The sequence below is a fragment of the Austrofundulus limnaeus genome, unplaced genomic scaffold, assembly GCF_001266775.1.
Source record: "Austrofundulus limnaeus strain Quisiro unplaced genomic scaffold, Austrofundulus_limnaeus-1.0 Scaffold162, whole genome shotgun sequence".
NCBI classification, from domain to species: Eukaryota; Metazoa; Chordata; class Actinopteri; order Cyprinodontiformes; family Rivulidae; genus Austrofundulus; species Austrofundulus limnaeus.
The window spans coordinates 695,594-711,303 of record NW_013952564.1 but is presented as its reverse complement, the minus strand read 5'-3'; the positions used below and the strand labels follow the sequence as shown (position 1 = coordinate 711,303).

At 39.6% G+C, this 15,710-nt stretch overlaps 1 protein-coding gene across 1 annotated transcript in view; it reads left to right on the top strand.

Moving 5' to 3' along the window:
* The window catches only part of nt5dc3 (5'-nucleotidase domain containing 3), a 19,921-nt gene extending 6,308 nt beyond the window's left edge, over window positions 1–13,613 (top strand). Inside the window, exons 2-14 of the mRNA XM_014017156.1 lie at window positions 369–541; window positions 627–701; window positions 804–859; window positions 1,062–1,152; window positions 1,226–1,363; window positions 2,117–2,177; window positions 2,756–2,858; window positions 3,999–4,100; window positions 7,237–7,318; window positions 7,406–7,492; window positions 12,180–12,320; window positions 12,443–12,507; window positions 12,612–13,613. Of these exons, the coding sequence (XP_013872610.1) occupies window positions 369–541; window positions 627–701; window positions 804–859; window positions 1,062–1,152; window positions 1,226–1,363; window positions 2,117–2,177; window positions 2,756–2,858; window positions 3,999–4,100; window positions 7,237–7,318; window positions 7,406–7,492; window positions 12,180–12,320; window positions 12,443–12,507; window positions 12,612–12,846 (1,409 nt within the window). The 3' untranslated portion in view covers window positions 12,847–13,613. The remainder of the gene's footprint in view (window positions 1–368; window positions 542–626; window positions 702–803; window positions 860–1,061; window positions 1,153–1,225; window positions 1,364–2,116; window positions 2,178–2,755; window positions 2,859–3,998; window positions 4,101–7,236; window positions 7,319–7,405; window positions 7,493–12,179; window positions 12,321–12,442; window positions 12,508–12,611) is intronic.
* The last annotated feature ends 2,097 nt before the right edge of the window (window positions 13,614–15,710 follow it).

The following is a 15,710-nucleotide window of genomic DNA, read 5'->3' as shown; positions in this document are numbered from 1 at the left end:
TGTTTTTTATTATTGTCGTTAGTTATTATCTCAATTTCGGCTAAAAGAATTGACAAAATCCTACACACTGTGCCTTTAAAGGAACAATAAATAAATAAATAAGCACTTAACTATGTCCGATTAGCAACCCTACCAGGTACAGTACTGCAGTGGTTCCATGTAAACGGGTGATTGTTTTTGTGTATTCACCCCAGTAAACATTAGCATTTCCAGAGACTGGTCCCGTGTAAACAGGGCTTTAAGTAAAACTAAAAAATGTGCAGCATAGGTCTTAATCAAGAACTCTTTAAATTGCTTCAATTTAAAGGAGAATGAAAATTTAATTTTAACTTCGGGTGTTTATTCTCTCCTCTCATTTCTGATCCCAGATATGTCCACCAGCGCTGTCGACCCAGACACCATTTTTGCCAACAACGAGATTAGCCTGCGAGACATAGAGATATACGGCTTCGACTATGACTACACCCTGGCCTTTTACTCCAGCCAGCTCCACACGCTCATCTTCAACATAGCACGAGACATCCTCATCTCCAAGCACAGGGTCTGTTTTCTTATAACAAATCAAATACGGTTGTGTTCTCAGTGTGAAAGCATTAAACTAATCATTGATGTTCTTTTGTTATCAGTATCCAGAGGGTCTTCGGGAATACGAGTATATTCCAGATTTTGCTGTAAGGGGACTTCATTATGACGTCCAGAAGGTGAGATGTTTTTGTTTATTTGTTTTCTTAAGATTTCATATTGCATATGGTTTAGTTCAAACACAAAGCAGGTTCATCACATATCTTTATGATTTGTGCTAGGCACTGCTGATGAAGATAGATGCTTTTCACTATATCCAGCTGGGAACTGTGTACAGGTGTTTAAGAACTTTATTTCTTCCTTTATAAGGGCAACGAATTGGCAAACTTCACTCCGAGCCGTTTCTTTTTTAATGTTGCAGCAAAGGTTTTTATATTAAAACGTGTACTGCAGATAAATAGGCTGCATCTGCTGCACATAAAACACTACAAGTGTTGTCATTAACTAATCGTTTAGAGTATTTTCTGTTTGTGATGCAGAGGTCTTCATCCGGTTCCTGATGAGGAAGTAATTGCCATGTATGAAGGCAGCCATGTGCCTCTGGAGATAATGAGTGACTTCTATGGCAAGGTGCTGATCTCTTTCACACTTGTTTGTAGTAAATTAGACATTAAAGTGACAACTGATTGTGTCTGTCCTGCAGAGCATACATGGCCACACAATGAAGCAGTTCATGGACATCTTCTCCCTCCCGGAGATGACCCTCCTTTCTTGTGTCAACGACTTCTTCATGAGAAACAACATCGACTACGAGCCAGTCCACCTCTACAAAGACGTAAAGGTTAACGCACTTTCTTGTCATTGCAGCCCCCTCCTTTTCCTTCCAAAGAACCAGGGTGTGTGAAAAAAAAAATCATGAGTATTTATGTATTTACATGTTGCAGTGTACAGCACAACTCTAGCCATTCAAGACCATTTTAATTTTAGCACTGAAAAGCAGTGTCTAATTTTAGTCGTGCATTCTCGCCCCCAGCCATGTGACTCTGCTACTTCACAGGAAGTGGTGAGAAATGTGCGCTGCGTTCTCCCCCTGAGGCCAGCTGTCACACTGTTACTGTCTCTACTGTGTGGAGCTGCGGCACGTTTGACAGATAGCTGTCATTAAAAGCCCTCACACATGCACTGTTTGAAGAATGACTCTCATATCTTTCCAAGGACGCTGTCTTTAATCATTCATTTCGTCTCCCCTGCTTCATAACTCAGTATTGACCATAGCATTTTCAAAACCCTTTGTTCCCTTTATATTTTCATTGCGTCAGATGGACTTTGGGTACGCTGAAGGTCTTAAGTCTGTCCTAAACGTGGAGGTTTTAAACAAGGAGTCTTGATTCAAAGGTTCTCCTACTGTGACAGCAACGCATCTTGCCTCCTGCTTTCTCCCTGTTTCATTTGTATTCAGAGAGGCACTTTCCTTGTGCCTCCAAGACAACTGTTTATGTACAGAGTAAAGTTGCTGTCAGAGCTGAATGCTAATAGTGTGTCACGGGTGTCATGACTTTTTGGCTGAGGGCTGTTTTACTTCTCCTCCTCCCAGGAAGCTATCCGAGATGTTCACGTCAAAGGCATCATGTATCGAGCAGTGGAGGCCGATATGGGTAACAGCCTTTTGAAAAACATCTCATATGTATGATGACATCTGAGTTATTGGCTAAGCATGAAAACAGAATAAAGGCCCGATGAGGTTATGACACACACGCACGCACGCGCACACACGCACATGTTTGCACAGCTATCCATTTGGGGATATTCCACTGACTTCCATTACATTTCTACAGCCTAACCCTGACTACAAACCCTAAGGCTAACCTCACTGCTATCTACCTGACCCTAAAACTAACCTAAACTCAATTCACATCTGGTCCTAAACCCAACCTCCAACCCACCAATGGCATTTAAACCAAATGGGGACTCGACTTTTGTCCCCAAATGCACCAGTTGTCCCCAAAGATAGGCATTTTGTCTTAAAATTGCCCTCAAATGTCACCAGAAACACACACACACACACACACACACACACACACACACACACACACACACACACACACACACACACACACACACACACACACACACACACACGCGCGCACGCACGCACGCACGCACGCACGCACGCACACACACACACAAATAAAAATAAAACTGACCCACAACCCTCCTGTCAATCTCTTTCCAGAGAAATACATTTGCTATGGTGAGGAAAGCCAAGCTGTGCTAAAGAAGCTGTCAGCTCATGGAAAGAAGATGTTCCTAATCACCAACAGCCCCTTTGACTTTGTGTAAGTGAGCACCAATACAGAGTTTGCTGGAAAGAATATTTTATTATTTTGACATGTTTGTGTGCTGATGTTAATTTAGCATCTAGGCAAATTGTATGATGGAGTATTAGGGCCACAAGTTGTTTTACATTTTTTTTATTATGAGTACAAAGTCATAATAATATGAGAAAAAAGTCGTAGTATTACAAGAATAAAGTCAAAATTATGAGAAAAAGTTATAATATCACAAGAATAAAATCATAATGTCAAAAGAATAAAGTCATAATCATAATAATCACAGTCATAATAATAAATACATCATCATCACATGACACTAATTGCAGTATCTGTGATGTGGAAAATAAGTGTTCACAGTTTTACTGATGATTAATTGCACACGATACGATTTTGCCCAACCCCATCAGTGTCACAGGATAATGTTCCGATTCTTATAAATTAGCCAGCATGCACCATAGGTTTCATATTTGCAGATCTGTACAGTAAGTCATCGACTGTGGAGCCTGTTGAAGTCACAGTAGCTTGCACAGATCGACCAGCTCAAAAATCGAACATCAGAAGATTTCCTGGTGCCTGAAATGACATTTGTGTTTGTGATATTGAGTCTTCTCGTTAATAAGGAAAGGTTGCGCACAGGCCGAAATCACCTGTTTCTGTTTAAACTAACTGGTAGATTGATCAGTATTTCAGAGCATGAATTTTAAAAATGTGTGCTGGAAATAGTGAACGAACATTTGTGTGGCTGGAAGGGGTTCAGGAAGGACAGCAGGTTGTTCACTAATTGGATTGTTGGCAGTTTGATCCCAGTGCTGAAATGCTAATTACTTCTAATGCATCATCAATGTGTGAATGTCTGGAAAAGCACTTTATGCAAATAGTGAAGTGCTATGACTGTGTCATTGTGACTGTAAAGTGCTCTGAGCAGATAATGAGACTGCAAAAATTCTATATGCATCTAATCATTTTTTATTTAGCTAGTTTGTATCTAACTTTTGATTTGAAAGCTATCCTCTATCTTCACTAACTAATATTAAGGGATGTGACTGAAAGACATTACGGTGTTTCTGAGATTTATTTTTTGTTGTTGAATATGCAGAGGTGCTGTGCATTACTGGTGTAACATAGTGTCTTTGTTCTCCTCAGGGACCGCGGAATGAGCTACATCGTGGGAAAGGACTGGAGGGACCTGTTCGACGTTGTTATTGTCCAAGCAGACAAACCTAGTTTCTTCAATGACAGGCGGAAGTCAGTATATTTTAATATGTAACTCATAATATATTCTTGTTAAAGGCACAGTGTGTAGGATTTTGTCAATTCTTTTAGCCGAAATTGAGATAATCACTAATGAAAATAATAAAAAAACATGTCTAATCATTGCAGACAAAGACCTTGTTTTATTATTTTTACCTTATAAAAAGCTGTTTATATCTCCATGGTCGCGGGTCGCCGCTACAGGCAGCCGCCATCTTGCACCGCCATCTTGTCTACGAAGGCTCATGAAGGACAAACTGAGGTGGTGGCGTCAAAAACGGTTTTAGTTGTAATACTATAAATGTAATATTTGTTGTCTGTCATTGTAGCTGGGATAATTTGACTTATTAAAGCTCATAATCTTACCACTTGAAACATCACTAGCCCTGAAGCTGCTGGTAGACATCGCGGTTGGAATTATCAAAGGTTTTTGACACCTGAGAGACACCGTAGCTACTCCTTTGCGTTTGGAAGCGGGGGGTGGGGGTCGGGGGAGGACCAGGGAGGATGATTCAACCACTCAACCACTAGATGTCACTGAAAACAACAAATCCTACACACTGTGCCTTTAAGGCTTGTGCCTCGCTGCAATGCTTGCAACTACTTGTAGATTTGAGGATATAGCACTCGCCAATAGATTGTGCAGATCATAATCTAGATTGTTTTATAAAATATTTTTTTCAAAGTTTGTTCGAAACTATTCACATGTTTGTTCAATTTTCAACATAAGATGTTTTTAGTTTAAAATTCTGTCATGAAACACTGCAGATAAAATGCAATCAATCATGTGGGAGTTTTGGGGGTGCTGCGTGAGGGTGGGTGGGTGCTAGGGTCAAATTTAAGACCTATCCCATTCCTGTATAACCAAGATAAGAGCTTTGTCTGCATCAAAGTCAAGCTTGTTCACAATGTAGATTGGACTTCGCCAGGTTTGCCCCTCGGGTCTCTTCAGAATGTCAGTGTCCTTTAGCATGCACTGGGGCGTTTCACAGCCAAATGTGGAGAGACTAAGATGAGTCGGCTCCTCTAAAGTCTGATTTATATCAACAAGAAGGGTAACTCTTTTGACAAAAATTGCCTGACAAAAATGTAGTAGTTTGCAACTCTTACCACCTGCTGAGCCCACGTCTTGTGCATCTCCCCCCATAACTAGTCCTCAACTATGCGTCATGTACTGTGTGATTGGTCAGAATTTTGTGGGTCTGTTTCTTAATGTAAAGTCTTTGCTTTCGTCTGCCAAGGTGAATTAGTTGAGTCCAAAGGCTCTCGGTTTACCAAACCTTCTACATTCTAATCCTCACATATGGCTCTAAAGTAATGATCATGACCAACAGAACAATAATCTGGACACAAGCGGCTGAAATGAGCTTCCTCCACACGGTGACTGGGCTCAGCTTTATAGAGAAAAGACGTAGAGCTTCAACATCCAGGAGGAGCTCAGAGTAGAGATGCTGCTCCTTCATATTGAAAAGAGTCAGCAGACTTGGTTCAGGCATCTTTGTCGTCTCCCTGTGCAGGTATTCCAGGCACTTTGTGGGAACACCATGGTATCCTTCAGGAGTGCTGTTGGGAACAAGGGAGTTTAGTTTTTTTTTTCCTGGGCCTGTTGCCTCTGCAACTCGACAACCCCACATTTAGCTAGAGGGGTGTCAGGGCGTCATAACAATGCCCTGTTCAATTTTACGATGCCCTCTTTTAGCTGGCAACGCCTCTGCACCATGATCTTCAGGTCCACCAAGAGACATTTTTTTACTCTACGTAAATTTCGTAAACTACATAAGCAATTTATGAAGTCACATAAAGAATAAACTGCGTCAGCTTGGATAGAGGAGGGTAATGATTTTACAGCTGCAGTAGCTGGTGTTTTTTTTACCATCTCCAGTCCTGGTCAGTTCATAACTCTTTTTACCTACGTAAATTTCCTAATTTCACGTAAACGTTGTAAGCGTGGGTTTGAGGGATCTAAAGTCGACACCCTCTACCAAAATCCTACATTAAGGCCTGGTGACAACAAGCAGCAGAAAATGAATGGATGGATATTAGGAATGCGCGATATAAATGATATACGGTAGAAACGATATAAATTTGTCCTATGATAGAGATCTGTTGTCTACCGGCCAACCGCGCAATTCTTTTTGATGATGTAACCAGCTGGAGTCAAAACAGAGGAAGCAGGAAGCAGCCTGGCTGAGAGCGCAAATGAAGAGGGGGAAAAAACTTATCCGGACCTGGTTCAGATGTGTGAAAATGAACGCCGAACTGTTTACATATTTACGTGACGGCGCGTCCTCCGGTCGGATGCCGACCGACCACACTGCCTGCAGTGGGAGGAGCGCGCGCCGCTGCATGTGTGAAGGGCTCGACACACGGGAGGCGACGTCGCTCGCTCTCCATTCATTTCCACGCAGCGAGGCGACTGTCAGTGCAGGTGAAGTCAGTGCTCAGGTGGGACGCACAAAAATCAGTCTGGACCTCGTTTCTCCTGCGGTCGTAGCGCGACGACGCACGGCCGAATGCGCGTGCACTCTGCTCGCACTCCAAAGCACGACTATAATGATTGTCACCCCGCTGGAGCGCACACAGATTAAACAGGTGGAGGGCAGAAAAAATAATCTGCAAAGTGTGTAGAAAGGAATAAATACAAACAATTTGTTTTACCACCTTAAAACGAAGCAGGTTATTCCAAACACAACATCCAATGGATGCAGATATCTGTTACATTAAAGTTATTGTTTGTGTGTGTGTGTGTGTGTGTGTGTGTGTGTGTGTGTGTGTGTGTGTGTGTGTGTGTGTGAGAGAGAGAGAGAGATTTTATATATATATATATATATATATATATATATATATATTTTAACCAGGTAGATCTCCTTTAAATTTAGATTTTTATGGGAGACTTTAGTGTCTCTTTAAAAAAGAGATTTTAAGGTCAAATTTTTTTACCTAGACTAGTTTATTCCACTCAATTGTGTGATTTATTTATTTTCTATTATAAGTTTTATATCGTGATATACTGTATATCGTTACCGCCACTCATCATAATGTATATCGTGATATGAATTTTTTGCCATATCGCACATTCCTAATGGATATTATAAGATGCTAAAGTTAGCTGTCTGTGTATGTGTGATAGACCTTTCAGGCGAGTGACAGACAAAGGGGCTTTACTGTGGGACAGAATTTACCGTCTGGAAAAAGAGCAAATCTACAAGCAGGTACTGTGTATGTTTTTTTTAATATATATAAATTTACTGTGGCAACATGTGGATTCCTGTGTTTTAAATTGTTTGTTTCATCTGCAGGGAAACCTCTATGAGTTCCTCAAACTCACCGGCTGGAGGGGATCCAAAGTACTTTACTTTGGAGATCACATTTATAGCGACTTGGCAGTAAGCATAATGACAAAAATGGATTTATTAAAAACTGCACAAATTACTTTTGTTTAGGTTTTGAACAAAATTGTTTTATTCACTTTAACAAATTAAATCAAAACAAAAAGAAAATCTTTAACTGAGCTCAAAGGAATGATCCTAACTGGGTTAATCTTTTCAGCAGTAAGACCCATAAGAGAAACTTGGCATATCTGCAGTTTAGAAGCAGCACCTGTGGGACAGACTGGTTCTGCAGATGAGATCCCATAAATATTCACTAATTTACAAACACAAGCACAACCAGCTCATTTTAATGATGACTAAAGCAGAGTCACAAACAAGCAATTTATCTGTTGATGATCAGGAGTCAGTATTTTACCAACACCCACAGCTTGTTTGTTTGTTGTGACACACTGCATAAACAGGAACCTGATCACCTGCTCAGGTACTTAGTCTGTTGTTTTGGCTCAGGCTATGTGTTAAATTGCATAAGACTTTGCTTCTTTGGTTAAATGTGCTCAAATATGTTATTTTTATGGCTCAAAATTACAACAAGACAAATGAGGAGGAGCCATTAACATATTGCAGTTACCTAACAGCCAAATATCACTGCAGTCTGTCTTCTGCCTCTGGGTTTCCTTTTAACAGCTTTTATTTCAGTAGGCATTTGAATAAAAAAAACTGCAATGCATCAGTTCATCCTCACAGTTCAGTCATGTTTTATGTGACCCATCATTTCGAAATGAGGATTAAGTCAAATTGACCTAATTACATTTTCAGATTCTTGGCTTTAAAAGCTACATTTTGATACTTGGATCATTCTGATATCAAAGTAAACCCATATATATGACTTAATTTGTCTTGTTGGTTACAATAATACATTACTATTTGGTCTGAATCCTAATTTTGTGTAAATTTATTGAGTAACTTTTAATGTCAATATAAAGAGGAAACGTCAAATTTTATTTGTATATTAAGTTTTCCCAGTTGGAAAAAAAAACATTGCAAACTCACAGGGAAAAATTCTAAATTTTAAGGCATTTTTTCTTAAAAATTAGTTTTTTTTGTTGCTACTTCTCAAAAACATGCTTCAAAACTATTTTTAGGATTATATTTCAGACAGATCATTCAAATGATATGTTGATAAGGCTTTAATTCATTATATTTTGACAAAATGCAATTTTTGAACATGTTTAAATCAAAACCCTATGTCTGCCCATTTCTCCACATTCCACTTTAGGACTTAATCCTCGTTTCAATGTGATGGGTCGCAAATTTGCTCTGCACTTTGTAAAGTCTCTTAAAATGTCCAAGAAACATACTGTAGTGTCGATTATTAAAACAAAAGTGATAAACAAACATAAAAAGTAGCAAAATATTGAGAAAACATGCAATACATTGTGGTTCAGGTTGTCTTAGATTTGACTCTTTCAGTAAATTAGGAACGATCCACCTTGGCTGCAGTTCTGCAAACATTTCATTTTTTTAACACATTTACACAGATGAAAAAGCTTGTTTTTTTTCTATCTCTACACACTTTCTCCAACTGCCAGCAACATGTGTGTCCCTGCACAGCTACTCGCAGCCATGTCATTTGTTAAAGTGAAGAAAAGCATTTTTTCCACCCCTTTAAAGTAAATAATGGCACAATGGGAGTGAATTGCGTTGCACAAATCTAAGCAAATAAGTGCACAATTCACTGAAAGGCCTCCCTGCACCACTTTAGTTCCTTGAAAGTAAAACATAAAAATAGCTTTCTGCAGAACTGAATGCTAAGATTGCTCCATTCACCTCCTGTTAGTTCATATTTTGCTTGGGTGGTTTTTAAATTCAGGCTATACTAACTTCATGACAGACACTGAATCCTAAGAAATCTGGATACAAATATTCCTGATCTGTTAGAGTCTGAGACGCTGAGTGAAATATGCTTGTCTGCTTAAAATATAATGATGTCTTCTAAAATAGTTCTTGTTTTGCATGAAACAAATGAAGCCCGTTAATGCTGACGCAGCTGCTGTTTTAGAAGAGAAACATCAGTGTTCTTGTAGAGTGCACCATACCTGTTGCAACACACCCTTCAGTAATTAGTATCAAAGCACATTATTTGCATTTTGATCTGTACCAGCAGCTTGTCCCTCATTTCTGCCAATTTTGTTTTTGTTTTATTTATTTTTTCATCAGAGTGTTTAAGTGCCTCTGATATCTGTATGGATATGCATGATCAGCTGTAAAGAGTTCTACTGAAAGATCAAATTTACATCTCTGGCATGGTGCCTGGTCAGTGGCCAGCAGCCACCAGTCAATGATGTTGTCTTGCTTGTTTAAAGAGATGGAAGTTGGCATTTGTGGTTTCCACCGACCACAGCTCACCGTCAGACTCTGTGGCTGTAGAATGAGATTACCACTGTGAGTGAGCACAGGGGAGAGGCATCTGTGTGTTAGCTAAGAGTGGAGTAAACTGCAAAAAGTCCAAAAGTACTGTATGTTCTAAGAACCCTTGATGGGTTTCAGATCAATTTAATCTTTTTATTATGTGTTAGTCTGATTGAAGTAAGTTAACTGCTGGATTCTGACAAAAAAAAAATCCAAAATGTGAAACAAAAGATGAACAGAAACCTCATGAGAACAATGGTTGCAGTTCTGAATATACATGCTGAATAAACAATAACAAACAAAAGAATGAACCATTAGTCATGTAAAAAACAACTCAGAATCCTGGAGTTATTTTGCTGACAGAGTTGACACCAAAGAGTTTATGGCGACATGTTAAACTAAGATCTTTAAGTGCTGAGAACACGTCAGGCTCTGTCACCAACACACTAAAGATTTAGTATCTGTAAAAACAGACTGAGTTGTATTTGTTTTTATCATCTTTAAAGGTTAGTGAGTTGGCTGGAAATGTTTTGTACATTCAATGATTTCACTAAAATTTGTCCAGTGGTTCATGAGAGTAACCAGACCTTACAAAGACACTCTGTAAAAAATGAAATGTTGGATTTACTTAACCATGTTATGTAACCTGGTTCCACTTAACTGAGTTGAGTAAATTCAAAGCAATATACCAGTTTTTTAACCAAGGAACATGAGCATGTTGTTTTGAATTTACTCAACTCAGTTAAGTGGAACCAGGTCACATAACATGGTTAAGTAAATCCAACATTTAATTTTTAGAGTGCAGGAGAAAAAAATACTATCATCTATCTTCATCTTTTTTTTTTCTTCTGGATGGCCTCCCTTCTCCCCTTATAGCCATCCTCTCCACACCATTATTATGATTTTTTTTATAATAGAAGAAAAAGAAGGAGAAAGAAAAAAGTGAAATGTAATGAGAAAGAGTGACAGAGAGAAAAACAGAGAGAGAAGTAATTAGAAAGATAGAAAGACTGAAATAGAGATTACAAGTATATTAAATATACACCAACAAAACACAGGACCACACACCCAACATCTGTCCGCTCACCTGAAAACTAAATGGATAAATACATAGAGGGCATATATAAAAATATACACATACCCATACATATATAAAGATATACATACATACATGCCTACATTCATAAATATTGTCCGTATATACACACTGACATATATATACACACACAGTGACCAGTCAGAACCCCCCGGATCAGAGCACCTGTTTGTGAGCAGTTGTGAACATGCGTGTATATACAAGATCTAACTTCATCTTTAGCAGAGGCAGTAATGAAGGTGCAACATGGACATTTCCGTTGTGAGGTGCATTTTACCCCCCTTATTCCCACAGCTGTTCTGAGTTTATACTGAACAGGTAAATATCACATTAGCAGCACACTAAAGCCTCTTTCAGTCAGTCCGGGACCGACACGTCTTCTCCCCGCTTCTGTTCATTCAGAAGATACACGTCAGCGGAGAGTGGGGAAACACCATACTTCTATATCACCTCTTTATATCCCAGTGAGGTAGTAACTGAGGTCCTGTCAGTTTCTGAAGAGGTGGGCTGGCTTTACTGGCTCCAACTGATCCGAATGTGACAAAATGCTGACGTACGCTTTTGAAGACCACCTAGCCATGGGATTTAAAAGTCAAAACACCATAGATTTTCAGATGTGAACTTTTCACTTTTTGCTTTCTTAAACGAGCAGTTTTTTTTTAACCCTTGCATTCAAAATGGCCAACTGAGACCCACAAGGAAATGAATACCAACTTCACCAGCACGGTGAAGGATGGTGTGCTTTTGGAGAGACTTGCGGAAAGTATGCAGGAGCACGAATACAGCCGTTGGTGTGCCTTGTCTTCAAAAATGCTATGATGAAGATGTCTGTCCCACATATACTGTGTGGAGTAACATGTCAGAGCAGCAGAGGGTTTTTTCATGCCTATTTTGATTCCACACCACTGGCTGGACGGAGTGTGGGAAGGGAGCGGCTCCATCGGTGACTTATGAACTGCCAGAGGGAGCTAAAAGACAGAATGCGCTCTGCGGCCATTTCGCGGAACTGTCTTCTGAAAGTCTTGAGTGTGCAGGTCTGCTCTAACAGAGCTGTTGTGCTGCTGAAGCTTTCACAGTAGAATATAAATATAAACATCAAATATAAAATAAATGACTGAAAATTACTGTACTTGAAACCCACCCAATCACTCCTTATAGCCTGTTTTCATATGTACCATTGACAAGTCAGACAGCACAAAGTCCTCTGATTAAACCTGGACTTTCTTCATCCTCCAGGACCTAACTCTAAAACATGGCTGGAGGACGGGCGCCATCATCCCTGAGCTGAGGAAAGAGATCAAGATCATGAACACTCCGCAGTACGTGCACATGATGACCTGGTTACTGGCACTAACTGGACTCATTGAACAGATGCAGGTCAGAAGATGTCATCCAACATCTGGCATAATCTTCTTACTTATCATTGCTATATATATACAGTATCTTCTTTTTATGCGGACATCTTTGTGCTTAAACTGCAATGTGTTGCATTTGAACAGGTGCACAGGGATCCCGCAGCTCAAGCTGTCGTTGAGGAGTGGAACAGAGAAAGGGAATCCATGAAGTAATGACGCCAACACTCTTGTGCATTGAAAAGCACTTTGTCGAGGTTTTTTTTAGCTCCTGTAAATTTGATATATATGTGTGTTTTGTGTGTTTTCATGACAGGCCGCTGTCAAAGGACATCTTCAACCCTCAGTTCGGGAGCCTCTTTCGCACGTGCCACAACCCCACCTACTTCTCTCGCCGACTCTCCCGCTTCGCCGACATCTACATGGCCTCCATCAGCTGCCTGCTCAACTACGACCTGCAGCACACCTTTTTCCCTCGCCTCACTCCTCTGCAGCACGAGGCTGGGTTGGAGGTTTCTCTTCCTGCTCCACAAAATAAGAACGGAGTCTGAAGAGTTGAGGAAGTACGGACGGAGCAATATGCATTTTTATTTTGATTTTAAAAAAAAGAACTTCAAATGAGTAAATTATTTATGTGTCCTTTCAACGAACTAAGTCTCAAGAGAGGACCACTTGTCATAGTGCTTTGTAAGTCAAATATGTGTGTGTGCGTGCATGTGTGTGTGTGTGTTGTGAACTGTGCAGGAGGTAGATTTATTTAAGTTCAGCTGCATTTTACACTTTTCAAACAGTAGGGGGCAGTCACACACCAGTTTTAGTATCTATTTATTTATTTTTACTATTTCTGCTGGTGCAGAGGGAATTTTACATCTACACTTCAAATCCATTGCCTTAATCTGTTCACATCACTGCAGGGTATATATTTTTCTAATAGGCTGCTGTGATTTGCATCCTAATTTTGCGCCTTACATTGACACATTGCACAATGAGCTCTAATTATTGTTTTTGCCATTTTCACACCAGTCAGCCTTTATGTTTGCAGCTGCAAGTCTGTTATATTTATTTGGAAAAACAGAGCCTCGTTACTTTATTTTGTTGGATTTTGCTGTTTGATCTGCTAAAGAAGCTTCGTCCTGTAGAGGTTTACACAGTTTTGAAAAGAGCTGGTGGAATGTTTTTTACACATAGAGGTAAGGTTTATGAACGATACATTCAAAAAAAGAGTCTCAAAATACAGCATCTATTTGTTTCTGCTCTTGGAAATTTGTCAGTGAGTAGTTTTTGTTGCATTTTATTATTAAAATATATCTTGATCCTCTTTTTGTGCCATTATTATTTAAAGAAGCCCTAAATTATGTGGCCTATTAGTTACTGTAAATACCACTTTATTGGTATATTTTGATTTGTAAGTGTTTTTTAACTTGGTCAATAACCTTTAGAAATTTTTAGAAAATTACCAAAAAAAAACTTTGTTCAAGCTCAACTTTCAAATTACAGCCATGGGTTCATTGGGTTTAATCCCCACAAATTGTGTTATCGACCACTTTCTTTTATTGTTCTTGAGGCTAAATATCAGACGGGTGCACGGTCTGTGAATCTGGACAAAACGGAAATCCTTCAGGGATCAGAAATGATAAGGTCTCTGACGCCATCCTCTGAACTGATCTCGGGGGTTTCACACTGTTTACTTGAAGCTGGTGCTTCTGAGCACCATGGGATCAGGATGTTGTGGAGCTCCAGTTCTTCCTCAGCATTAGTCCACATTAACGTGATCACAGCTGTGCCCTCCACAGGTGGGCTGCTGCATCCTTTCCTCATATTGCATCAACACAGTTGCAGGTTTCCAACAACAATCTCGTTCACATCTTGACGTTGAGGAATCGGTCTCTCTTTCAGCCTGGCCGTCTCTGACCTCATGACAGCTCGTCATCACTATCAACCTCTTATGCAGCCTGTGTGTTTCAAGGATCATGTTAAAGCATACTTGATTTTTTTTTCTTGCTCAGATCTGGTGTCGTCCTTCACTGTCTTCTTTGCCCACAAGTGGTACAACAACCCATTTTCAGCAGAGCATGAGGAGAAGCATGACGTGGCTGCTCTTTAGGTCATCTGTTGGCTTTGGACTGTAACGCCATTAATTGTCTGGAGCTCCTGTGGGCCTGAAGGGGTGCAGACATCCTGCTCTCTGGTGTGGAAGGAAAAGTTATGGAGCAACTGCTGTGAGCTCAACCTCTACAAACTCCTTTCATCCTCCGATAGTAGTTGCAGTCATTACTTAATGCTGTGTCAAAGTGCTGAAAACCCTGAGTAAGTTGAGCTTGTTTTTTAAACCCTCCACTTGTATCTACTTTTTGCTAACAACTTTTGTCAAAAATGACTATCCTAATTTGTTACCAGTGTCCTGATCCAAGATATAGGGTTTTGGTTTGTTTTGTCATTGTGTTGCTACAGAATAAGTAAGGACCTAAAAGACCTTTATACACCACAGCTGGAAGAAATAAAGAAAAAAGGTATATGATTTAGACTATTTTGTGATTGTGAGAATTCCAACAGGTAAAGTTCCCACGGGGGAAAGGTTCTGTTAGGGACAACTTCCTAGCTTGTTGCCATCAAAACTAAAAACGGGGAGCATAACGTGTGTGTATCCACTCAAAAACAAATGCATATTGGTTTAATTGGGAAGGAAATTATGTCCATCTGTTCAACAGGGGTTGCACCAAGTGAGAAACAACGGGGGGACATGCACCCCATAATTTTTTCTGCCACCCCCACTGGTTAGACAGTCATTAATGTACAATGTCCCAAAATATCCAGTGAGCCTCTGAGTGAATTGTAATAAAACTCCCAAAAAGCAGTGACTGAATGTATATCTATAGCTGATAAACTTTTGGTATGAACCCAATTCAGTACCAGCCATAGCCAATAGAAACCTGGCTTTAACTCAGTTTTACAGATGGTGAGTCATATGCCAATGTTATAGTGTGCAGAACATTAATTGTACAGAAGAAAAAAAAACTAAACAACACAAAGTAGGCTTGTATCAGAAGCTGATCCCTAACTCTCATATCACAATATTTTTTATTACCAATATAGCAAGAACAGAGCAAAAAATGATGATACATCTTGTTGTGAGATCCCAAGAATAAGAGTAGCCCTCATTTAAAATCATTCTAGATGTGACCCTTTGATTTCACTACTAATGTCTCACACATTCAATGCTGATGATTGTTTACTGTCAACTGGACACACAAAGAATGCAATAAAATACAATAAAAATACACACAAAACTTTTCCAAAAAATATCCAAATGAATTAAATATGTTTTTGTGTGAGCAAAGACAAAAACTCTTCATATTAGGGATGTGCAGATGAAATATTGATATCAGCAATACCAGAACTTTATGCTCTAATATAG